General features: G+C 40.8%; 2 protein-coding genes across 2 annotated transcripts; both read right to left on the reverse strand.

The window, feature by feature from the left end:
• Positions 1 to 1,413: 1,413 nt before the first annotated feature.
• Positions 1,414 to 3,897, reverse strand: srxn1 (sulfiredoxin 1 homolog; the record flags this gene model as incomplete). Its single annotated transcript, XM_080497381.1, has 2 exons — positions 1,414 to 2,862; positions 3,682 to 3,897. The coding sequence occupies 2 exons, from the start codon at positions 3,895 to 3,897 to the stop codon at positions 2,653 to 2,655; spliced, it is 426 nt and encodes a 141-aa protein (XP_080353507.1). The 3' UTR covers positions 1,414 to 2,652.
• An 11,944-nt stretch (positions 3,898 to 15,841) lies between these two features.
• scrt2 (scratch family zinc finger 2) lies at positions 15,842 to 20,283 on the reverse strand (the record flags this gene model as incomplete). The annotated part of the gene is made up of 2 exons (XM_080496255.1): positions 15,842 to 16,641; positions 20,124 to 20,283. 2 exons carry the CDS (start codon positions 20,281 to 20,283, stop codon positions 15,842 to 15,844), a joined length of 960 nt encoding a protein of 319 aa, XP_080352381.1.
• Positions 20,284 to 27,578: the final 7,295 nt, after the last annotated feature.

Genomic DNA, 27,578 nt, shown 5'->3' on the forward strand with positions numbered 1-27,578 from the left:
CCATTCCTCGGTTTTGAAAATCTTAATTTGTTTCATTAATGTAGAAGAGATAATAAAAAGAACATGAGAAGTGTCCAAATATTGATTTAACCATAAATGTTTCAATCAGGCTATTCTTTAAGAATGAGCACAGTTTACATTCTCACAATTTGCAAACACCCTCTATTTCTCTGAGCATGAAAAAGTTCTTTTACAGATGATTGAACTCAAAATCTGGAAAATATTCATCTTCACACTTAGTGTCAACCCAACAAAACCATCAACAAGTAACTTCAACAACAAAAACCTTTCACCAAAACAAGAAATCAATAATAATAAGAAAAGAAAAGAAAACACTTACAAGAAAATGACATGCTTGTGTAAAAAAAAAAAAAGAAAAAAAAAAGGCCTCAAACAGTTCCTCTTCTTAACTGCCCAAATCTCCTTGATCTGTTCAAATCCTGAAAGATAAAGCATGCAGAACCACCCAGGGAAACCGCTCCCCGAAGCAACAGGTGCAATGTATTTTTTCCATACCAGTATTGCGTGTCAAAACCCCTTTGAGGATATGGTTACTTCCAGACAGTGAGTGAGCCACAGGAAATCTTCTCACACGCGACGATTCAGGGGAGAAATTTAGAGCCCTTTAGGGCCGGTCGGTAAAAGCTGCCCTTCATTTCCTCGATGGCCACAAAGGGAGATCGTCAGGCAGCCCAGAGCCTGCATTGTGAGAGCGCCGATGTCGGAAAAGCCCTGTCTCGATGTATAGCTCACCTATATTATTCTGTAAAGTTCCTTCCTCCAAGACAGAGGGAAGGGAACTGCCGTCTGACTTGATTTAGTAAGTGGAGTCAGTTCCGAGGTCAGCAACAACAGCAAAACAGCGCATGATGTAATACATCAAAGCATTCACTGAAGAATACTCTTGACGTTTACTGCAAGAAGAATGCATTTATACTTGTAATTGAGCTTGCAATGCATTGTCACAGGTGGACAGGTTAAGTTTGATTTAATTCCTGAAAATATTGTATCTGATGTTACTTTGCTCCAACAGGTTAAAATAAAAATTATATATATATATATATATATATATATATATATATATATATATAAACACAATAGAACTTCCATTACTTTGTCACAAACACAACCTGGGAGGTTAGAGGCAAGATATTTTTTTGGGATATCACGGGGGGGGGGGGGGGGGGGGGGGGGTGGGGGGGGAGACCGACGACAGGCAGAATGAGCAGACTCCGCAAAACTCGACAACATCTTGCATTTTGTCAACCTGATGTTTTCAAAACACCTGATTGCTTCCGAAAACCATCTGGTCTATAGGCTCCTCTCTGCTGCCGAGCTGTCGGGTCCGTCAATATCAAAGTTGACTGTGCATGAACAAAGTGTGTGAACAGCACTCAGACGCTGGGACACCTGATCCACTGAGATTTTATTAAGTTCTCAAGAACATGGAAAAAAAATATTCGCACTTGTTAGAGTCATGTTATGAGTCCAAAAAAAAAGGAGGGAAAAAAAGTGTCCTTTTTGACATATTGATTCTCACATTACATTCCCTTGGTGTCATTTGATTTCTAAAATTAAACACAGTGCTACTAATAAAATAAATAACTCTGACTACAGGAACCTTTCTAATATAATTTCAGACAAAAATAGCTCAACTCAAGACGATGTGTATTTAAATCCTCCGCAGGACTCGGCAGGAGGGACTGGAAAGGCAGACTTGAAGGAAAGCCACCGGTGGCTTTTTCAAGTGTCAAAGCAGCAAAAAAGCACAAGTGTAAATAAAAACAGTAAAAACTGCTGCTTGAGTTTTTCTGCCTGCATGCCCTGTGCTACACTTGGTTCACAGGTACGGCAAAGCACGACATTAAAATTATGAGAAGTATACTCACTTGTCAGTGTCATAATAATGCCTTTGAAAAGACTTCAAAATAAGGGAGAATCTTTAAGTGACCTTTATTACCGGGTAAATAAATGAATCGTGACAGTTTTTTTCCCCATGGAAACTATAATCATGTAAATATATATGCAATTAAAATGTATATCAAACGTTCCAAATGATTAAGAAAGAGATTTTTTAAAAATAATTAAGAATGATAACACAAATACTTTTCAAACATGATAATATCATGTCCTTCACTGAAGGGTTACATTTCCCCCTGCTGGTAAACCTTTTACTCTGCAGTCACTGGCTGCATTCAGAGTCACTGTTGTCCAGTATCAGTGACCCAACCTGACCAAGTCTCCATCCATCCATCCATCCATCCAAATTTAATGCTGCTTTATCCAACTTAGGATTTCAGGTACTGGCGGGGTGCTTGAGAAAAACCCAGGTGACGATGAGTGAAGCTGTGAACAGATCGCCAGGCCATCACAGGGCAAACACACATGGACAGACAATCAGACACTCGCAGTCATACCTCGAGGCATTTTTAGAGTCTGTGGGGAGAAACTGGAGTGCCTGGCAAAAAAAAACAAACAAAAAAAACCCACACATGCACAGAGACAACATGCAACCTGCACTCAATTCTGTGGACCTTCTTTTTATGAGGCAAGAGTGCAAACCACTAAACCACTGTGCAGCTCGAGTCTCTCAGCACAAGAGCAAACTGGAAAGAAAAACCCCCAAAAGAACAGACGTGGGCTCCTCCAGTCTCACCGCAGATCAGGCGTGGAACCCCCCAGGTAGGTACTGAGGTCCGAGATGTTTGATCTGATGATCTTGGCAGGAATCGTTGGCATGTTTAACCTCTGATACGCAGCAAACCTGTGACAGCCACCGAATGAGTAATAGTAATTTCCGCCTTCCCTGCCTTTGATCCAGAGCACATCAATAGGAGGAACGATGCCGATGTCCGCCGTTTCCTGGAAGCAAAGCCAAACAAATGATTGAATAAAAACGACATTGGAACAGACAAGTGGAAATTTCAAAAGTGAGAATAGAAAAAAGAAACAAGCCCGTGTAAGAACATTTTAGGTGGCAATGTTTAAATGTTTCAGTACATTTGCAACTCATTTGAATTGTATATATATATATATATATATATATATATATTTATTTATTTTATTTTTTTACCATGCAAAGGACAACAGATGATAATGAATTCATATATGCATTTACACTCTGAGATCCGCGACTCTTCACAAGAAAACAAAATTAAAAGCCTGGCAAAAAAGACAGTTCTAGAGTATTTTAAACTTTAAACAGTTTATAAACTCCAGGTATTCTGTCATTCACTAAGGTGACTTTGAAAAAATATAGAAGAATGCAATCATTATCATGGTATGTATACAAGGTATATCAGTTTGTCTCAGGTTAAGTAGTAATTTCTGGTTGACTTCCAGATTTCTTTTATCCATAAAATAAGATATTGATGACCTTCCATTGCCTATAACTCTTATTGTGGTAGACATTTCCCATTTTCCAAGCGATGGCTGTGTTGTATTTGGCGCTGAAAAGTTTAAAGCTGGAAGGTCATCATCCTGTCCCAACATTTTGGAGACGTAGCTCCTAACAAAAACTAAATATTGTTAATGTCACTTGGACTTTGGGGATTGTTTTTCATTATTGTACATTGCTTTGATTGGAGTAGTTTTGACAAGAATAACAGCTGTGTCCAGGCCAGCTGCGGGCCTTTGCACCTAATGTGACCTGAAGAAAGTGACAGGGTGATGAAACTCTACCTTTATTGTGTCCATCAAGCTCTGGACTTTCTGCTCGTCCAGTTCTGGAGGAAAAGGTCTGACGATGACCTGCAGCGGGACGTTATGAACCTCCTCCACACTGTCCGAGTGAATGGACCTGTTGTCACCGTCTGTTGACATGCTGGACGTGTTTCTGCTGGACGAAAACGCCAGACTCCTTTGAGTTTTATTCGCGACGCGCCACAAGCGACGCATTTGTGACGCTCGGTGTTTGTTTACTTCCTGGAGTAAGCCGGTAGGATCAGGGGCAAGATCTGATTGGCTGCCGTGACTGTCAATCACACGTAGGTCCCGCTCCACGGCCATTGATTGGTTTGACGTCAGTTCTACTAACCAAACTGATTTAAACGTACTTTTGTCCGAATTTGTTGTTCACGACTACCATTGAGGGTTTCAGCGGAACTTGTTAGCACAAGTTTAAAACGTGGGCTGGAAGTCATGGAGCAACATTTATACCCTTTTGAAGTAAGTTCATTTTCTCTCAATTTTCCTTTTTGTCCTCCATTATAGTCACAAACTTACAGCTTCAGCTATATATATATATATATTTCTTGTTAATGGAAGGAGACTAGTCGAATATTTGCAGTAAATTCAATTGAGCCTAAAACGGTCCAGGTGTGACTAATTAAAACATGGAAAATAGCTGTGCAGCCTGTGACCTCCTGTGCTGAACTCCACTGTTACATTGCACAAAGCTATTACTCAAAGTAATTGTTACCTTTTGACCACATTTATTTGAATTACACATTTTATTAATATTACGAAGAATATTAATAATTAATAATTAATATTCAAATCATATTTTACATACAGGCACAATTTCAGTTTTACACAAATGTAACTACTTTCTTTTTGAAGATTAGAATATTGGATATAGAAATGCAGTTCAAATGATGTGAACCTTAATTTAAATTGTGGACATAATTCGTGGGACTAACAAGTAAAATGCTCACAATGTTACAACTAATGCCATTATAAAAATAACAGGCATAATAATATGCTAATACAATGGGGTTTAGCTGAAAACACAACTACACACACCTACCACTGCACTATCCAAATATTTTTTTTTCAACCAATCATATTGCAGCATTTCATTGCATTGCATGGTCTTGCTCGTGACCTTCATGTTACAAAATTATAATCATCTTAATCATTTCCTGAATCATTTCAATACAGCTCCACCACATGATTTGGTAGAATTGGAAATTGCACAAAATACTTATATCTCTGAGGAATATTTCTGGCACCATGTTGAATCTACACAATCTACAAGGAGGAGGGAGTTTTGAAGCCAAAAGGAGGTCAAATCAGTTACAAACCAGATGTATCTATTGCTGTTGGTTATCGGTGCAGATACATGAGATACAATAAAATAGGCTAACAGTTGATGCATTAACTGATACTGGCTTTGAAATTGAATTTCAGTGTTTGACCTTGAAATGCCAATTTCTGCTGATATGACAGGCTGATAGAATGGAGCTTTAGCTTTGCATGATTTGTGACTAAATGAAAGGGTCAAAACTCACATCTGAGCAACAAGCACGTCAACAACTTTCATTGAGGCAACATGACAAGAGGAGAGATTTGTTTTTGTATGCAAAACAGCTCCATCAGCAGTAAATACCGACACAATCTAATCTTTCCAAAAGGTAATCCAATGTCATACACTGGTGGAGATACACATTGTAATTTAAAATAAAGCTGCAGATCGTTCGATCTGTCTTTTATTCTATTTGTCTATTTGTGGTAAACAATGATTGAAAGTTATTACATTTCATCAAGTACTCAGAATGCAGATATTTTCCATCTCTTTAGGCCGACGGTTGATACTGATGCTGATGTATGCATATATTTTCCACCTGATGTCTGAGAACATAAAGTATTTCCTCTTCTGGAATTAACCCATCAAGCCTGCTCTTATCGAGCTGGCCCACTGGCAGATGCAGACATAAAATAAATTGCTTGTCAAATTGTAAATGTTCAGTGGGCTAAATAATAAAAACCACGTCAACTTAGGTTTTCTAAAACATGCCATATTTATTTTGATGTAACAGGTTGTGTCAATGAAAACTTTAGGATTCATCAAACCTCAATAGGTTTGAATGCTTTACCATGTCCTGACAACAGACGCAACCAAATAAAGGTTGGATTTGGAATGAAAGTTGAAGGATTTATATAGACTGTAGTTAAAGGACCAACCTTTTATTTTAATGTGCCATTGATATTGTGCGTCAAACAAAAACATACCGTCACCTCTGATTGGTGTAGGCCTCCTCCCTTTAAGATTATATTGTAAAGTCACCTGTTGGAAAAGAAAGGTTATGCCTGGACTGGTCACCGGCACATCGTTGTTAATTTCAACGACTGGACAGTGTAAAATGCAATTATCTGAATCCTGAAAGCAGAAATCTAATTAGACTTAATGACATGAGTTATTTATTTGTTGAATGTTGCTCATTTCAAAGTCAGGAGTGGTTGTTTGAAGGTGGATGCCTTTTTATCTGTTTTTATTGAGATTTTTGCTTTGATGTTTGCACCAGTATTTTCACTGAATATCGGTACTGTGAATTTAAAAAAAAAACAAAAAAAATCTCATGATGAACACTCATTTGGAGCAAGTGTTTATTTTTGCATTTGGAATAGCATGTAAGCAGTGCTGTGACTGGCTCTTAGAAACTTACTGGAAAAACCACAATGCAAAGATTTAAGAAAACTTCAAAATCACATTTATTTTTGGCAAGTCACGCAGCCCTACTCGCTTTCTAATACATCCGACTCACTAACAGGTGTCATCATGAAGACATCAGCGAGCTCCCTGTCAGTATTCATGATATTGTTGCTGATCAGTGGAGCTTCAACACATTATTACCTTCCTTAGACTTAGGGAATAGCAGCAGTGACGACAACAGGTCAATAAAATCTTGTTGATAAGTAACTCTAATAGAAGTAGTTCATAAACAAGTGTGAACAGGTAAATAGAACATTGGGGTTAAACTGGTCTGCTTCTCAGCACATATTTCATAGCATGTGCATGTAGTACTAAACACACACTAAACACATACTCGGCCAAACAAGTCCCTCATTAAAATTCACTCCAGCAATTAGTCATGCAGTTAAAAAGAGCCGCCACAAGCCCAGAATCCTTTGGTGACAGTAGTTTTTAATGAGGTCATTGTTTTGTATTGTCGACTGTTGCGTGATATAGGCTCCAGCCTTCAAAGTGCACCACTTCTTGATTTTCTATTTTTGCAGGAATTTCAAAGAGCCAAGCAGGTTGCTGTGGTTACAAAAAGGACGTCTGGGCTCACAGCTTTGCACAGGTAAGTAGAGAGCTTCAAAGATCTGCGGCAGCGGAGTGGAAACAGAACTATTGTTGTTTTCTCCAACCCACTGCCGCAGCATCTTCTAATGAGACAATTAAAAATGATTTCTTGGACAGGAGAGGCAGGCCATTATATTGAATTATTACAAATTCTTTGAATTACAATGGCAGCGCCTTTTATGTTGATTAATTGGTCACACGGGGATCAGTTACAACATGAAAGAGGTTTATATATAGTATGTGATCATTAACAGTAGTATTCAGTATATTATTATATACCCTTGTAGAATAAAACTGAGAACAATACATCCTGTAATGTAGATGTCATGGTAAATGTTATCAACTTCTTTGCCTTGTTGTTAAGTGATAGTGCAGCAGTCTCGTCTTACTTTTAACTGAAAAGAACAACTGACTTTTTTTCTTCAAGATCACTTCAGCTGAGACCAGAATACCAAAAAAAAACCCCAAAAAAACTCCTGTTGGCCTGTAATGTGTTGACACGGATGACACTACATGACTTTGTGTTTCTGCGTGACTAACTGCAGTCACAGTAAAAATGTATGATGCCTTATCCACCCACGGGCATTCAATACTTTACGCAACAGTCAAGTTGCTGCTTTGCTGCCAATCAAAATCCACCTCATCACGCGGCAAAAGAAAACGGCGTCACATGAAGAGAAGAGGGCCTGTCATTCAAGGCGTATAGACATGTAAATCGTCTCCTGTGCCGGTGTGTGTTCAGAGTCCCACTACACTCTGCGTGACCCTTTGCTGTCACAGCAGGACTGCGCTGGAGTCACTAACATATCTCAATTACTTAGATTGAGTTAGTCACACAGGTACAGCGGCAGGTCACGGAAGAACAGTTCCCACATAATGATTTGCTGTTAATATTAGATTTCAGTCCCTGTGGGATTGTCACACTTAGAGCAGCTGGAGAAAATTACCTGCCAGCTTTCTGACAGAGAAGTGAGCTATATTTATTTATGCCTTCCTCTTTTCTTTTCTTTTTTTTTTTTGTTACACGTTGACATGCTTTTAAAGTGATAATTATTTTGACGCCTTCAAACTATAGCTTTGTGATAGATGAATTTGTGTGTGAAATCATAACACGGTTTAGCAACGGTGGCGGTTGCGGTGTTTGCGGCTGAACGTGTGACTGATTCGCTCAGTGATGTTGATTATTCACCAGCGGCTCTGTCTGAATCTATGAAATTATTTTTGTGCGCTATCTCCTTCCAGTACAGCTGCCCAGAATGAGATTCCTGTTTAATGATCTTCCATTTCCTTGAAACAAATTTGCTCTCCAGCCCTCATCCAGAGAGAGAAAACGAGGTGCTTGGGACCGAGGTTATTTAGATGTGGATTAAGCTGCAGCCTTTCTTTCCATTTACACTTGGCTCAGTTCATTAACCTTACACTCACAACAGATGCACTCTTGTGGTTTTTTTTGTTTTTTTTGTCAAGCTGTTCAAACCTAAATATCAACATAGAACAGCACAGGAGAATTGTTGAAATCGTTATTTAAATTAATTTTTTTTATATCTCATTTTAATCTCATATTTCTACTCCGTCTATCTTCTCAGTCCAAGGAGGCAGGAAGCAGTCTTCAGAGGCGTCTTGTTGTCCAAACAATTCACTAACAGAAGATGTTTCATTTATTGTCAAGTACAGTAAAGAAAAGTGTGGCATAATGTAACAGAATCTCTATTTCAGTTTCATTTTGGATGATAAAACATCATCACTTGATTTTCAGAACGCATAAAATTGCTGATTAATTGTTTGTCACAAACCTAGTAATCATTCCATTCCTGCAAATGATAAACATTTTAGCCATAAAGACTTGAGTCTCCTAGTTTCTTTCTGCATTGTATATGAAGGGGAAAAAATGAGCTATTTATGGAGTGCCCTCCTTGACTTTTGCCTGCGTGCTGATGACAAGTTGGATATCTTAGATGCATAAAAATGCGATTTTGACACGACTTCAAAAAGAGAAGCATACGGATGAGGTGGACCCTCTGCCAACAGAGAGACGAGGAAACAGATGGGTTTTACACAAACAGCACAAACATCAAGAACACTGAGTTAAAGAGCTTGGCAGTCTCACTTGATGAAACAGTGAGGAATGGAGGAGCTTTTAATGAGCATCTCTCCTGTGATGCAGAATGTGAAAAGACAAACTGTTAGCTCTTAAAGGCACAGTTACAGTTGGTTGGTCCGGCCTGGATGAAATGAATCGTCTCGCTAACCTCTTGTTGGGCGAGTGCGGTCAGTGTGTGAGCAGATTGATTATGTTACTGATATAGTATAATTAGCTTGTCATGGATTTTCTGTTTAACCATAGACTCGCGAAGAACAGGATTTCCAGGACACAAATACGCACATAAGTCATCACCGAACTGATGGTTATGATCCCAATATGAAGCCTGCTGGGGTTTTTGTCAAGCTGATGGTTGGTGATCAGCCAACAGATGGCGCCAGATGTATGATCAGGGTCAGAGCAAGGGCCAGCACCAGTTGAAGGAGGGTTCAATTGAGCAACGTGGTTTGCTTAATTACAAGAATGACTTGTTGTTTGCTTTGTCATGTGAGAGCAGCTGAGAGTCACCAGCTGCAGCTAAAAAAAAAGAACAGCTTCAAGAGCGATTTTGCATTAATATTCCTTCAGATGGCCAGTGAAGACTAATTATTAACCCGGTCTCTCCATTTTGTTATTGTTTGCTTGAAATTTACTCTGGACCGCAAAATGCCCCCCTGCCAAAAAACAAACAAACAAAAAAAACAGACTCCTAAACAAGCTTGGCTGAAATCAAACTAAATTGCTCAAATGTTCATTTTAGGATATCAGAAATTGTATATTATTTAGTATTTTCAGAATAATTCTCTGTTGATTTGTGAAAACATCACATCACTTTAATTTTGTGGCTTTCTCCTCATTACAGAAATGCGAGTAAGATCTGCTACACGACACCTGACAACATGGTTCAATGTTGTTAAGTACACAGTGAGAGCTCACATTCTCAAAAATATTTCATAACAGCAAGGATGTCAACATGATTCTCAACAACATGTAAAGTCATGTTCAGTTGGACAATGAAATCACCAAAAATTGTGATTGTAAAATGTTTGCTGATGAAATTCAATGAACACAAGTGCTTTCAAAACTATGAATAATTGCTGTTGTTTTTGAATTAAACATGTTAACTGGGAAGGTTTGGGTGTAAAAATCTCAGCACATCACCAATCAATATTTCTCACTATTTTTTTAAAAGCCAGATGACAATATAATTTACTTTAGATTATAAAGACGATTCGTTTTATTAATTTCTTTAATGTCGAAATTGACAGTATAGTGGGAATTGTTCATCTGTCTCATCCGTCTCAGCTCAAGCTCAGTGCAATACAGTTGACTGTGATGAACAGAAACAGCAACATGTCAAGGTTTTACAGAATTGTTTTCCCATATTTATCATAATAATTCATAGTTTCCTGCACAGTGTGGCTGTTGCCTCTACCGCTCTGTTCGTCCGGCGGCCCTGTTGTAAAAAACCCTCAATCCATCACAAGGCAGGCGTATTAACTCTCAAACAGCCGCTCAGAAGACGACTGTGTCCTCAGGTCAGTGTTTTTGAGACGCCGATGTGGCACGCTCAATTTTGCATGTTGTTCTCAATAATTTACCTAATGTACTCCGAGCGTGAGTGTGAGTGGCAGTGGGAGGCGCCGGCTCCGTACACAGGCATATGTATGCAGGGCCACGGCTGCCCTACCTGCCTCCCGGTGCTGATGGCTCACGGCGGCTGTTGTTGCACACACAGCACACCCACGGGTGATGTAATTGGATTCCATGGGTCCCCATTTTACAGTCCATTGCCATGTAATGAAATCAGTTATTTACTTTCATCATAAAATCTGATAAGGGACAACATCTGCCGGGGTAAAGTTTGAGTGAGGACCGCACATGAATGTTGATGTGCCGTCCTCACAACATCCTGATCTGCGGCACCACGAGCCCGTTGCTGCTTGCACCCGAAGCAACACTTGGTCGCGAACTTTCCGCTTTGCTCAACACGTGAAAACTGACACGACGGTTTATTTAGTTTAGTGTGTAACGTGTGTGCAGGTAAAAGCGCGGGCAGTCACAAAGTGTCTCGTTCCTGAGTCCCTGCTCTGCTCTGCTCTGCTCTGCTCTGGCTGCTGCCTCATTATACTGCTGCTGTGCTGCTGGAGGACACTGAAGGACACAAGCGATTGAATTCAAGTGTTGTATATTCCCTGGAAACCAATCAAGAAAGGCCCCAGAATAATAATCCCTGTCCGCTGTCGTGATTCATTTTTATTTTGTTCCATATTTTTCTCTGGCTTTTGAGTCACTCAGGAAGAGTAGTTCCAGCATAAAATCAATGTTCCATTAAAATTTAATGACCAGGAAGGGCTTAATAGTGGTGGAACAGATGCCTCTGCTTTTGATAACGCCGACGTCTCAGGAACTCTTATTCAAAGCTCTTATTGGTGTTGTCGGGTCCTCTGACCGCTTCTGTGGAAAACAAAAGGGGGTATTGGCATCTCTGCGCCTCAGAGCGGTGAAATTAAAAGTTAGTAAGTTGACAGTAAAGCTCATAAAATCCCTCAAACATTGACAGAGAAAACTACAGCTGATGGCACATTAACGTCAATTACTCAGCGTGTTAATGTTGACTAAGGGCTACTTCAAATAGATACCAGACTCGCCATTTTTCTCATTGTGCTCCACATTATACAGACACATATTAGGAAGGAAATTAATAGGATGGAACAAGCAAGTGAATGAACATCTGCTCTGTGTGCGTGCGTGTGTGTGTGCGTGTGTGTGCGCGTGTTCCACATAAATATGGCAAAACCATGAAATAAGCAATACTTGATTAATAAAATGAAGTGAGGTGTTTTTAAAACAAACCACGAGTGGACGTGCAGGTTCCTTGTGCTATTGTTTTTATTAACGTTATCATTGCTATTGTTGTCATCATTATTAACTGTAGCAGAACAAGATAAATCAAAACACCCCTCAGCAATCATGGCTTAAGTTTCTTCATACTCAGCTGGAACAGAGAGAAAGAGAGAGAGAGAGAGAAAGAGAATGAGAACGAAAGTGGAAAATCTTAATCAGTTTTTTTTTTTTTTTCTCTTTGAGGACCATATGGAAGGTTTCAAGCAGCCAACCATATGTTGAAGGCTTTTGTCATGGAAATCATACTTTTTGGCACTTTTTCATCGCGCAGCCAAGCCGGGCACATAAATAAAAGAAAACAAGAACAGAAAAATCATACAGAAACATGATCAAATCTTTGAGAATACACAGAGTTTGAAGTTTTTGTTTGTAACTTACAACAGATAGCTTTTTAATCAAGACACTCCCTGATTCAACGTGGCCACCCAGACTGCAATTGGTACCTGTATTTGTCTTTTTTCTTCATTAAAAAAAGACAACATGAATATAAAAAGAGCAATTAAATGTCCACATGCATTGTCATATTATTGCTGTGATATATTTACAAATATATTTACAAAATTATCAAAGAGGAACAATGTTTCCCTACATCTAAATCCAGTAGTTTGGAATCAAATTGTGCCTCCTCTGTAATTAGTATTTTCTCCGAGGACAATCTGTAGTACTGCCAGGTTTAGAAACAAGCCTACAGGTACAGTACATTTCCAATTGATGTTTTTAATGATCTCAGTGCTTTTTATCTCCCTTATTAAAACACAGTCCCCAGGATTTGGAGATACATTACATCCGGCTCTCACCATAAAATACAGAACCCATAAAAGAATCAGCTGGAAGTAACGTTTTCTGCATTAGCTCAATGATACAGCGACGTGCCAAACTGTGTGTTCTGCAAGTTAATCAGGAGACAGGTGGTTTGGATGCTCTCATGCAGTGATTCAGCTGTAGCACTTAGGCGACCATTGACAGGATGACGGTGAAACAGGATCGGATGGACAAACAGAGCAGAAGCTATTATTTACTCCCTCGTCTCCCTCGGTTTTAGTGGGGGTTTTGTTTTGTTTCGCTTTGCTTTTTAGGGCGAGCTCAGCATTACTGTGATCGTGTCACCCATTTGGAATATGCAAATAGCTGACAGTGCATTTGCCTGCTGGTGCTTGACCTTCCCCCTTGGAGGTCGCTCACCGACTCAATTACGCTCCCTATCTGCAGTCTGTCTGCAAACACCTGTTATCCTCCCACACTCCGCCACCCTCCACCAATCCCACTTCAGCACATCTCATCCTCGCCGCGTCTGTTTAGAGGCAGTTGGGACAGGCTGGGGACGGCCGGCGGGGAGGGGGAGGGATGCGGGACAAATGATGTGGGAGTTGGAAGTGCATTACGGCGCAATGTTTTATTACAACAATCCTGAAAACTTTCTCTACGAAGGCCGCTCACGTCACGATCATTACCATTAGTGCTCGGTAAGACACACATCCAGGACATGCCGCCAACCCAATGTCATCTCAGAGGGAGTCTTCCCTCGACACCTCAGAGAGTTTGTTTGGAGCTGCAATGGACACATCTGGGAGAAGAACAGTAAATTCAAACTATATTTAAATGTCAGTGGCCGAAATGGAAATAATTGTAGTCCTGTTGTATAATAACCTCCTGGCAATTCAGTCAATTCTCACCTACATTTCAGCTGCCAGCAGATGTTATTTAGCTCTTTAAAACAGAAGACTTTATTATTAAGGAATATCTGCCTCTTCCAGACAATTTAACACTTGTAGCAGGTTTGAGTTTACTGTTTTTAAATGATTGAATGTTGCTCGCAGTTGGTTCATCAACAGCATTTATTGCTTTTGCACCTTTGCAACCCTGGTATAACAAAATTACACCTACTTTATTCTGCTGTTTTATTTTAATGGTGTTTCATTTTCTGGGTGACATCCGTTTCTGAGAATTTCTTATTGCCTGAGATTTAAAGGCCAAAAATCTCCATTTAGAAGGAGGCGGTAGACTTTTGGGAAACAGCGTGATAAGGAAGAATTTTCATGTTCTGTTTTGCTTGTATTGCCCTAAGTTGACTATAAACAAGACAGCCGTGATTGTTTTACATGTCAATAGCTGTGTAAGTAAAATTATTGCCACTAAATAGAAAACAAAAACAAAAACACGAACTCTGCATTCATTCGTTTGTAATCTTCTAGCACTGGTACTGTACATTGTTCCTCTTTAAAAAACTAAGTCCCAGGGACTCTCTACAGTTTTCATGCATATAAACATTTTCTTTGAAGATCAGCAGCATCTTACAAGGTCAATGGATGTTCATTTAAAAAAAAAATATAAACAATAAATAAATACATGATAAACAAGCAAGTCTTCAATAAATACACAAAATTAGGTAGATAAATGAAAGTATAAATAAATAAATAAATACATAAATAAATAAATAAATAAATAAATAGGTAGATAAATAAAGTATTTACATGATAAATAGATGGAATGCATCTAAATCATGGGCTTTCAGCGACATATAAAACAGACAAACAGAATAATTGAAACTGTCACTTTGTAACTGAGGGTGTATGAGTCCATATCTTTTCTCTGAGGTAACACTGGAGGAGGGGGAGCACCTCAAACACTGGGTGAAGATTGCTTATTAAGACTGGACGATGCACCATAAAGGCAGCAGAGTTTATGCAAAGCCACCATGGTCGAGGAAGAACAACGAGAGTTTTTCATTGCTATAGACGAGTCAACCACACATGGCACTTATAAAGATAGATCATTTGGTCTGGCTCTCAGTTTTTTGTTTTTTTTTCTTTGTCCAAGTCTGTACATCAAGGTGAGACTATGAATTTGATCAAACAAGAGTGTGTGATAACCTGTTCAACAGGCCAAAGTTTAAAAATCACAACGCTTGCAGAATTGGATTGAATGACCTATGATCCTGTATAGCTTATTCAAATTTTTTTTTTTCTGAATACCCACAGTTACAAAGATGCTTTTGATCAACAAGGGATAATAAGCACAAAAAAATAAATTTAGAAAAATCAAATAGAAAAATAACATCCGTTGAATTGAAACATTGGTGTGGAGAAGGGGGTTGTCTTTTACCTTTTAAAATGATCTCCCTTTTTTTGCAAATACTGTCATAGTTCACATTTTCATAAAAAGTTCATGTTGGCAGTTGCAAAAGAATTCAATTCTTAGCAAATAAAAAGCAGCATAAAAATACAAGAGGTCATTTTGTCTCTAAAAAACAAAAGAACACTGTTAGTCCCTTTTTATGTTTTTTTTCCATTTTCTTAATACTATTTCCTATAAAATATCAGGAATCTAAATATTATTACTATTGATATCAATATCATTATAGTCATTGATAAAAATTCACATGCCAGGCCTCATATATAATTGTGTATGTGTGTAGGTGTAAGTGTGCATGTACACACATGAAAGTGTTAGTGTGTGTGGGTGTGAGTGTGCACGCATGTTTGTATGTTTCCATGTGTGTGTGTGTGTGTGTGTGTGTGTGTCAACATGTTCGCACTTCTGTGCGAGCACATGTTGCTGAATTGTGTACAACTATCATCTACAGTCTCTATTTGGGGGAGGGTTGTTTGATTGTATGTTTCTGTGGACGATTAGCTACTGTGCAGGGAAAAGATCCAGCATCTTTTGAAATTGTCTTTGCCATAATCATTAAAGTTTCTTCACGTAATCTCAGTGAAAATATTGCTTTCTAAAAAAAGGGAAGAAAAAAGGCATGGAGGGCAGAGTGAATAGGGTTATTGGTTGTGAACCTGCAAGAGGGGTTCAAAATTTCGCTTCCGTCTCGCGGGTTAATTTTCTGATCCAGAGTCGTCTTCGTCTGCAGAGCCCTTGAAGCAAGCTGACTCGTAGTGCTTGTTCAGGTAGGACTTGAGAGCGAAGGTCTTATTGCAACGCTTGCATCTGTAGTGCTTGAAGGCAGAGTGTGTTTGCATGTGGGCGCGGAGGTTTGAACGGTCAGCAAAGGCTTTGCCACAATGGGCACAGGCAAAGGGCTTCTCTCCTGTGTGTGAGCGCATGTGACCTTGAAGCAGCCACGGCCGACTGAAGGCCTTGCTGCACACGTCGCATTTGTGCTTGAGGTCGTGGGTGAGGATGTGCATGGCCAACGCCGGCATGGACACGTACACTTTATTACAGGTGGGACACTTGCGGGCCATCTTGCTGTCCAGGCTGCGGTGCGTCTGCTTGTGTCTGCTGAGATTGGAGGAGGTGGCGTACGTCTTGCCGCACTCGTTGCAGGTGTGGCGAGCCGTACCGGCTCCCTTCTCCGGAGCCCCGGCATTGGCGCTGCTGCTCCTCGAGCCCCCTCCGCTCCTCTCGCCGTCTCCCTTCCGCCTTGAGCGCCCGTCAGAGATGAAGAAGGCATCCATGGTGTAACCCTCGGCCAGGGCCTCCGATTCACCAGTGTAGAAGCCGCTGGCTGTCATGCCAGACTGGGGGCTGTCGGGCTGCTTCAGGTCGGGGTCGCAGTACTCCCCTCCGCTGCTCACCTGGGTGTACAGGGGGTCCGACACTGGCGAAGCCAGCTTGTGCTCCATTTTCTTCTCCCCCTGGTATACAGATGGCGTGATGTAATCCTGGATGTATCCTGGGTAAAAGAAACACACAGACACAGTTGGCCAGGGGTTGTGATGGAGAAGGACACAGTGACATGCTGGTGATTACGTGATTATAATGCTGGATGATTACCCCTTGTGAAACGGTAAAAAGAGTGAGTGCCAGCGCAGAGCTAATTGCATTTTTTTCCAGAACTCACAGGTTGCTCTCACAATAGTCCATTGATGCAGCCAAACATGACGTGCTGCTAAACTGCATTTAGCCAAGGTTGCAATTTTACAATGAAGATGAGCACTGTATAATAGCTCATCAAAGGATTCTGCTGTATAGTAGGGTGCATACTAAAGCCTCTCTTAAATGAAGCACAGTGATTGCTCGGAGCTTCTTCCTCTGCGAGTGCTATCCCACTGCAAGTAAAACATGATGAAGTCCACAGTCTACAGTTTTAACAACACACTCAATTCTAATGGGATTCTTTGCTCAGAACAAATATACTTTTGGACCAGAATTACTTGTTCCATCGCTGCTTACATCCTGTAGGATTTCAGGCGAGACTTGCAGCAGGTTTGGGCACGATGCAGCAAAGCACAACACACCAAGACTGATTTAAATGTCCCCAACTGTACAGAGCATGATGTTGGAGAGATATATTTTTGTTGGCATCGTTCTTGTCTTCCCTTTCCCTCTGAAGCAGCTCAGTGCCAGAGGAGCTAAAAGGCTTGCTGGCAGCCGAATGCATTCACACAGAACTCGGTAGAGCCTTGTGCTGTGAATCTCTGGAGGTGAATTGATACTAAATGCATTTTTACCTCCAGGCTTGATACTCCATGGGTTAAACATATGAGTGCCAATATAAAAAGTGGTGAAGTACTTTTCCTAAAACAGAGTGCATCGCTGCAGAAAAAAAAGAAGAAAAGCCATTCCTAAGCTCTGTGTGCAGCAAGCGGTGGAAATTAGGTATTGACTGCCTTTTAATGAAATTCAAAGTTTTGAGCTGATCAATAGGCCATCATCTGTAAAATAGTGCAGCTGTTGGTACAGTCGAGAGCTGGAGAAGATAGAAATAATGCGAGGAACAGATCAAGTATTTGCGACACACAGTAATAGGTTATTGAGCCCCGGTGTGCTTGAGGTCTGACAAGCTGATAGACCTGGCATTGCACGCATTGTTTGTGAAGAGGGTCACCTGTCTGCAGCGGCGAGCATGCTTCAAGTGCCTTCAAGAAACAAGCCATTAAGAAATCAGTTGAAGTGCTCTCTTACTCCAGCGTCTCCATTCCCGAGGGTTTCAGTTCACACACCCACTTTGTCAAAGACATGACCATGACACCCAGGGACAGGGAAACACCAAGCCTGTGCACACATTATTATGCTGCACTGCATGGCTTCACTGTTTTAAGCTAGACGGATGGTGTTAGTTCAGAGAAAAAGGGGTACATGTCATTTCAAAAGCCAAATTTAAAAAAATAAAATGTGATATACTTTAGCTTTTTGTTTTTGTTAAATCCTCCCACGACAGAATACTGCTTGAATCCTGCTGCTTCAGCAATTATTTGCAGCGAGACCCACCTGCTTTAGAGCCACAATACAAACTGTCATAAATATACCTAATGAGCCCTTGTGCTACGTGTGAACACATCGCCTTTATTTTGCTGAGATTTTATCAACAAACCATACTCTGCTGCAGACTTGTTTACTATGTTTCAATTACCCAAGGTCAGACGTAGAGCTCATCGTTTAGGACTCTCGCTGTATCAGCCTTTACAGCTCATAGACTCATTTCTGTAATGCAAAGCAAGCATGTAATTAATGGACCCTCTCAGCCACCCCTCTTTGTTGTTCGACAGACACTCAAGTCAAATGTCTCCACAATGGGGGGAAAGAAAATCTTCTGGCGCGGCAGAAGTGCTGATGTTAGGTGTTTTAGCCACGCTGAGATTTTCTTTATTTCACCCCCCTTTTTTTTTTTTCATTTGACTCAGCATGAAAAAGACGATTCTTTGAATTAATTGTTGTAATTTAAATGGCTTTTGTCTACATCAATGCAATGTTTTTTTTCCTTTTCTCACTTAATGTTTTTTTTTTTTTTTACATAGTTAATAGCTCCAAGAACAATAGATAGTGAAAAAAATATACAAATTGGTTCTTAAACAGTGTTAGAATTTCCTGCAGCAGGAAAACTAAATGACATTCAATGCAAACTACAATATATAGTAGTATGTAGCATTGTTTTGTATTATTATTTCCACATATCTTGTGTTTTAAACAGTTAGTTTATTATTTTTAGTTTTATAAACCAGCTCAGTCTCTGTTGTCACAAAAAAAAAACTATCCGGCTAATCCACTAATCCTGCCCCTCTAAAATTCACTGTTATTGACACGGTTGAATAACAGGTGGGTAACGTCACAACATTTGGCCGTGGACTGTGAAGGGTCTCTCGCTGTGAACACATCTTAAGAAATCACAACAAAGACTCACATATGGCCCTCCAAACGTGACCACAAAATGGAAGCGACAAGCTTAAAGCAGACTGTGAAAGTGAAGGTCGCCTCTCAGCTCTGACGGGAGCTTAAGTGTGGCCGGTCAGCATGCTGACCACAGTGCAGCTATGTGCTTTTCTTCATGTTTACTGTACAACCTCTGTCATGTGATCAGCTCTCAATGCTGCCCCAAGCATTTTTGTCTCCTTTTTCTCCTTTCCCCCTTCATCCCCCTCAACACGGCTGCACACCTCCCTCCTGGCTCTACTGTACAGTGTGTTGGTGTCTCTTGTGGCGACGATAGGCCTGCAACGGCTGAAACTCTAACCCCTGCTAGTTTTCAAATGCCCGGAAGGAAGAGAAAGATGTAGTGGAGCGATGGGGGTGGGGAGACTGTGCATACTCCATTTGGATGGGAAGAGGGGGGCAAGGGAGGATCGGACCGTGATGGGAACTCAAGGACAATAACAGCTAAGGACAAACGTATCATTTGATACTCATCTCTCATATTCATGAATTTTTTAGTCCACATGATGACCAGATATTGTCAGACTACGTGTGTTTCGCCACCACAGGCTTGGTGCAGTCATACAAATACGTAACGGGAGCTTCTCCTGATTAGACACACGTTTTGTTCCCTATTTACATAAACTAATCCGTGGCTGTGACCTGAATTGTGTCCGTCCTTCAGCGGAGTCAAAAAACAAAAGTCTGGGAGCACAGTGATGGGGGTGGGGTGCCTCTGGAGAGGATTATTTAGGAGATCGGTTCAAAAATCAGCTGGCTGCATGTAGCACACATTAATTTACACACTACGAGCATGTTATTGGCTAAAGCGAAGGGAAATCTCACCGGACAGAAGGACAAAAATAAAAAAATAAAAATAAAATAAAAAAATAAAAAGAGGATGCCATCTGTGCTAAGAGTAGAAATATGAGGCATGCTTGAAATCAGCACCGGAGCTGTTTACAGGCAGGAGCAAGTGCACAATCCCTAACTGGAGCGGCTCAGACTGGAGGCATGTTAACTCACCATTCTCACTGAGACGAACGCCGAGGCTGGTCACTGAGTCTGTGATGGAGCGTGCAAAAGTGAACGAGTCGTCCAGGTGGTGATGATGGTTGGAGGTGGCCACATTGGACGAAGAGAAATCATCAAGCTTGATCTTCTTCACCAAAAATGAGCGGGGCATGTTTCAATGGATAAAAACACAAAGCTGAGAAAAACGCATGAGAAAAAAAATAATTTGAAGACCCTCTGAGGAAGCACACGGATAGAGCTGGCTTGATGGTAATCCTCGTGGTTATTATGAAGACAACGGCCAAAAAACATAAGAAAGAAAATGGAAACCAGTGGAGAACAAGGCTGACGGCAATGCTGTGTGATACTCTCTGGCTCCCCCAGCTTCCCCCGGAAAAAATAAAAAAAATAAAAAATAAAAGCGATCCTGTTCAGCACTGGATAGCTCCTGTGATGCAGCAGGCTTAAGGGACCAGTGAGGAAGAGAAGAGATGGAGACAGACAGAGAGAGGAGGGAGAGAGAGAGACTGTCAGACTAGCTGAGATCAGCAATCACGCCAGCCTTTATATGGGGCACAGGCAGTGGAAGATCAGGTGGTGCTGCGAAATGGAGCTGCTTAGCTTTAATCCATCAAATGTCCCCGGGGACACACATCAAATTACTACTGAACCGTCTGTGCATTCGCACACAGACAGAGGAGAAAGAACACAGCCAGACCCCCACTGCCCCCACTGCTGCTGCTGCTCTCCCCCCCGTTTTCTCCCCTCCCTCTTTCACCCCGCTTATGCTCCATGCTCGGAGGAGGAGTAAAAGAGGAGGGCAGACAATGGAGATGTGGATGAGAGCACACTCAGTGTCCTGTCCCCCATTGTTTTCAGATGAAGTGGCACAGTTTATGTTTGTCTTGTACAGGCGCTGCCTCCCTCATGTCATCTCTGTTACCTCAAACAGCCTCAGATCTTTCCATCCCTTCGACACAGTGCACTGTACTCAAACGCTGAGAGCCCACATACAGTACAGGAGAGGTTATTGGCCCGTCTCTGAGTGCTGGACCTTTTTTTTTTTTTTTTTTTTTTAAAGCCGCAGCAGATTCCAGCACAGCTGACGAGCCGGCTACAAGGAAGCAGGAGTGCTGCACGGCTCAGCTTGTCCCCCTCTCTCCCCATTACCACTGCACAGATGTGCATCCTGCCATGCGTGGCGGAGAATTATCTGATTAATTAATTACATCTTTTTTGATTAGGGTGAAATCTAGAATTAGATCCATGCTCACTAAATTGGCCACATATCTTGCGGTTGGTTTGTGTTTGTGTGAATTTATTTGATCACTCACTTGGTTTTTTTATGCAGCATTATACAGTGTATTTCCTCCCAGCTTCCATTTGTCATGGCAGTTATGCACAGTGACTGTGAAAGTGAAACAGGAATGATGCACCTGTTAGATTTACGCATCAACAGGAAAGACTCATCACAACACTTGTCTAATTGTTTGGCACAATGCAAATGAAGTAAAACTTATGTCCCTATTTCTTTTGTATTTCAGACGTGCACGTATGTGTGTGTATCCGAGTGTGTGGCTTTTTCTGTTAAAAAAAATCATGCAATCTTTTTGCTGCGAAAATCATGGTCACAGTAAAAAGTCTCAAAGGAGGGTTCATTAAAATGTTGACTGATTCCTTTCTTATTATGCTCGAAACTTGAAAAGGCAAAGAGATTAAATTTACAGGTAAATGAATTACAAAAACATAATGTCCTCTCATTTTGAAGGCTGTAACCAGAGAAGCATAGATGCCTAATTATTTATTAAAATTATTAATTGATTCTCAGGATTTTCTGGATCGTTTAATGTCATCTCTTTTTCTTGCATTCAATGGAAAGGCCTCAGCCTCTGTTTGACTGAATAAATCTTGAATATACAGTATTTGTACATTTGGAAAAAGAATAGTGTTCAACCCTAAGAGTTAATGTCCCTTGTGAAAGATCAAAATATTATAAATCCACTTGTAAAGTCTCCTTCAGCCTGGGGATGAACCTTTGACTGATTTTCATAGATTTAGCATATTTGTTGATAGACACCCTGAAATTGTTCCTGAAAGTGGTTAAAGCTGCAGTAGATTTACACGCGCGTTAAGGTGCGCCCTCTCACCTGGGCTGCTTTAATTCATTCTTGCTGCTAACAGTGACCCCCGCGGCCCGGCCGCAGCGGGAGTCGTGAGGGCCCGGTGTTTAAATCAGTGCAGTCAGGATTTATCACACATATGTGATTGTACATTACGGGAGAAGTTGACGTTCCTGTCGCTGAGCCAAGCTTATAGCGCAGAGCCAAGGACGAGAAAGGTCAGATGAACAATCATTGTCTACAATGATACAGTGAGGATTTTTCTAATGTTTTTGTGGGGAAAATAATCTTTAAAAAAAAAATCTTTTTACCAGTCGTGTGAATGCCTTATTTCTTAATTTCTATCTTTAATATACAATTTGGAAAAAATAGTGGAAAAAATCTCTTTTTCTTGTTTTTCTCTAGGGAAACAGCCTAGCTGATAATATTATCTTTCCATCTTCTTCATAACTCTTATCCAACCCTCTGATCCCGTGATTATGAATGAAGGCAGGGTAGAAAGTGGACAATTCACCAATACATCACAGGATGAACAGAGAGGGACAGACGGTCATACACACTCACACTCACAACTACAGGCATGCATTGCTCGCAGTGGAAGGAAACCAGATTACCTGGAGAAAAAACAAACATGTAGGTAAAACATGCAAGCCGCACATAGAACGGCCCCAAACCCGACTTTCATCTCTAGTGTGACCCAGCTAATAATATATATATATTTTTTTTTTTTTTTTAAATGTTGCAGACAAAAAATGGGCAGATTATTGCCTGTTTTAGCTGCAATATATGAAATATTATACATTTTACTTGCATAAAATGAATAATATTTCCTTTAAAAAGCGAGTGATTAAGGTTTTGATATGTGTTTTTTTTTCTTTGTCAGGAGTGGAACTTGGCTAGAATATCGACCTTATAACTTTATTTCCATTTTGCATTTATCTGCCAAACATTGTATAAACTACAGAAAAACAATCCTCAATATTGATTTCGCAGCCTTGGCTGATAAATAGTGTGGCCTGTTGGAGGAAACCACCTGTAAGTAGAAAAAGCCTCACCCAGCATGTTTACACTAACGTTGCATTAAATATTCTGCGCCCAGGCTGTTTCCCGCACGGTATTAACATAATCTGCTAATTAATTATTGCACCATTTCATCGCACGTGAATTGTACTGATAAATGAAAAATCGAGTGCAACAAGTCAGCTACAGGTTAGAGGTGAACTGTGACAAACAAAAGGAAACACGCTGTCACTGAAACATCTCTCAGGCCGCGTGTATCCAGCAGCAGACGACTTCTTTCCTCCTCCTCCTCCTCCTCCTCCTCCTCCTCCTTTTCCTCAGGAGCTTTCGTCCACTCATGGCCCCCAGACTCCCACTGACATGTGGTCACTGCCTCAGGACGTTACCATAGCGACGGCCCCCCTCCGGCTGGAGGAATGGTTGGGGTTTTTTTTCTTGGTTTTTTTTATCACTCAGCGGTGCAGGAGTGGGGGGGGGGGGCTCCGGTCTGGTCAGATGGGCGGTGATACAATCAGCCTCATTAACATCCTGTATGGCCCTCCAGGGTTGTGGAGGTGACCCGGCAGACTGAATGAATGAAGTCAGTCTCCTTGATTTGTTTCTTCCCACTGCTCCGCGAGAGACAGCGCTAACAATTACCCCATCTTCAGGTCACTTTCATTATCTCCTTGTACAGACACACGGTGTCTGTTTAATTGTTTCCGTTTATTACTTAAAGAACCGCTAAACAGAAACAATGATTTTCCATGAGCGCCACACACATAAAAGCCGAAACTTAAATATCTTGCATGAGGCACTGCTTATATAAAGACACTCTGGGCTTGTTGAGCTAGGTGAAGAGAAGCTAAGAGTCCATTAAGCGTAGCCATCTATAATTCACCTCACTCTTGCTTACTGGGTCACTTCACCGAGGCCTTTTAAAGCCGCTCCAGCAGGAGTCTGTTATGGTCTTTATAAGGACATGACCCGATGATGATTAAAATGTTTAAAATAGAATACAGATTCATTTTCGGCTGCAACAAGTACTCCTTTCATCACAAACTGCTTCTTATTTATTTTCGTGTCTCATTCTGTGGCAGCTGCTCTACATGTTTTTATTTATTTATTTATTTTGGGGGGGGGGGGGTTTGCACAAAAATCCCTTTTACACCAACACTGATGAGGCATGGCTCAGTGAAGAAGGTCATGAAACAAGTATTTAACATTATACTGTGGATTTGTAGTCTAACATGAAGCCTGAATGGACCTTAACTGCCTCCCCAGTCATACTGTAGCTAATGCTGTTTGGCAGATAGTTCAGTGTATCACTCATGCCCTATTTGGCTTGTGTCTGCCTGTTGTCCTGTATGCATCTCAGAGCGTGTGTGCATTTGTTGTCCATGGGCAACTGTTCAGTAAATAGGGCAATTAAGTGTGAAAAGCAGAAAGGAGCTAGCATGTTCCTATCTCTTTGGTGGGGGAGATAATTTATGCTAATAACATCTCTACCGCTCAAGCTGCCCAAAAATGATAGCAGACCCTTTTGGCTTCAGAAGAATCTTTTCATCCTCTTGGAGAAAAAAAAAGTGGTTTCTCAACACCTTGCAAATAAGACAGCTGTGTGGCAGTGAATGAATCTCTCTCCCTCTCCCTCTCTCCCTTTCATCTCCAGATGATAATCTTTTCTCCTTGCCTGTCGTGTATGGAGCATGTTTGTTCTTCATTTAGCCTGTGGAATACTTGAAACCTAGTTCCCCCTCTGTCTCCTCCCCGCTCTCTTATAGCCTCACACCCTGCACACACAATCTATCATCATTTTCCCTTCAAGAGCCGTCATAGGAAGTCGAAGCCTGTGTGAATGTATTACTGTAAATAGTATCCTATGCATGAGCGATGCTTCTTAATAACACTTAAACTCGAGCTCAGTACGCTGTTCATGTGGCATAAATTCCTCTATCATACTAAGGGGCACAGAGACATTGGATGCCTGTGGAGAGCAGGGGCCATGCTGGCAGTTCAATAAATAATCCCGGTGAAAGTGGAAGCAATAAACCATATGAAATCTCTACCAGCAACCCGCTATCATGCTCAGTGAGGAGCTCCCATGTCCGCCACTAAGAACAAATGTTCCAGCATCTTCTTTTTCTCTTGTGCACACAGAAGAAGAAAAAAGTTCCAGTTTTAGGGTCTTATCAGGATAAAAGTGTACATTTTGGGGTAAAATGCGTACCCCAACATGTATCCCTCTAATGTCAGACAATTAAATAGGAATCTTTTCTTATCTATTCTGACTCGGTCCTTATGTGTGGAGTTTGCATGTTCTCCCTGTGAATGTGCAGTTTGTCTCGAGATTGGCTCCAAAGTCGTGACCCCGAACTGTGATGTCTGAATGGATTATAGTAGTGGGATCACTTTTTAATTTGAATTATGGGCCCCAACTGTACCCAGAGACAGATGGTAAGATATAGTTACCTTTGGGCCAGTGGATTCTCACTTGGTACAGCAAGTCGTATTTCAATGTATCTACTGAACTGCCCTTGGGCAAGTGACTGAACCCGGAGTTTTTCCAAATCCAACATAAGAGCGTTACATTGCAGCCATCACCATTAGTGTGTGCGTGCGTGCGTGGGTCAATGTGACTCACCGCGTAAAGCACTTTGAGACTGCTGAAGCAGTGAAAATGCTCTTAGAGAAGTCTATTTACCAGCTAGTGGCCAACGGTTTATGGCGGCAGCAATGTAAACAGCAGAAGGAAGAAGGAAGACATATTAGTAGTTCACAGTTGTAAGATTACTTGATTCATCAGGTTGTGTAATGGAGCATTATTTAGAATGAGTGATATATTTCCATGCTATGTTTGTGTTAACTGGATTGACTAATCTGTCAGATTTCAGAGTTGCAATCCAAACTGAATGGCTATTGTTGATTAAGTTGAGTATCCAACTACTACAAACTGGTGTCAGACTAAAATTCACATCAGCTTCTATTAAGGATACTGACGATGTCAGAAATGATACAGGTGGGGTGGTGGAAGGATCTGAGTTCAGGACGTCGACGCAAGAGGTCAGTGACTGAGGCTTTGAGATAATACTTTGATTGGCCACAATAAAGAAGTTTAGTGTAGAAAGGTAAATAAATGGCTTCTCCAATTTGAGTAATTCTAGTAAATAATTTTAATCAGGCTATGTGATTGGGCTTTGTCCCCATTATTGAATTATACATTTTTTTCTTGTAAGTTGAAATAATTATTGACAGATCATTGTCATAACAGCTGCCATTATCTAATCTAAGTGTGTAGTCGTACACCAATGTAGTGCCCCATATTCATATATGTTTAGAATGACTTAATAAGCCATTAGGGAGCGAAGAAGGACCCAAGAAGACCTGACAAAATCGTGTCCAAACAGGAAACTCGTCTGACTTTGACTTTGTCTTTTATGTTACGTTTTGTTTAGCTAACATAAAGCTTGCATTCATGACTGACCTGGTTTGCTTAAAACCTGGAGGGCGTGTGAAACTCAGAGCTCCAGTGGAGCTTCACTGAGGCTCTCATCAAACTGGCTGTTGAATGGAGTTCCTATAAATTGCGGCTGACTACTTGTTACAGATCGCTGGACTTGTAGCTGTGGAGGACTTGAAGATATCTTGAGGTACTGTTGAATGAAAAAGTATTAGTAAGACAAGTTGTTTATGTTACTTGAGACATGGGAATTCCTGAATGCGACTTCATCAAGGTGACCAGACCTAGTTACCAAAGAAATAATTCTCCTGATAGGCATCACAATAAGATACAATGGAGTCATACGGAATTACTAGTAAGTGAATTATTGAGGTTTGCCTTTAGGTAGATTTTGTGTTTCCCAAATATTTCTTGCTTTTTCAATAGGAGGGTATGATGAATACAAAGATGGTCCACAAAGCATTCAGGAGTGTTCCTCGCGAAGCTCTTTCATTTCCTAATGCTGTAATTAAACCTTAACTGTAATAGTCATCGTCACACCTTGCTCTGATTTATCGAGAAATAATTGTTCAGATAATCTTAGTCTAAATTAATTGGGTTAATTAATCACCACAGTGTCTTTGCCCTCCCTTGCTCAAATAAAGGAATTGTAGGTCTTTTCACATTATGTTCCATCATGAAGGTCAGAACGGTGGGTAATAGACTGTCGTTTCCAATTTGTACGTCCACGCGAAGGAAGAGCAAATGCATTAGTGAGATAGTATCAGCCTGTTTAAAATTAGACAACAAACGGACAGATTTGCATGCATGCAGCATGGATGAAGCAGCCCTGCAGAAAGATTACTGCATGCAGCAGCACGTCTGCAGAACAACCACGCGGCCAGTTAC

The sequence above is a fragment of the Blennius ocellaris genome, assembly GCF_963422515.1.
Source record: "Blennius ocellaris genome assembly, chromosome: 5".
Classification (NCBI taxonomy): Eukaryota; Metazoa; Chordata; class Actinopteri; order Blenniiformes; family Blenniidae; genus Blennius; species Blennius ocellaris.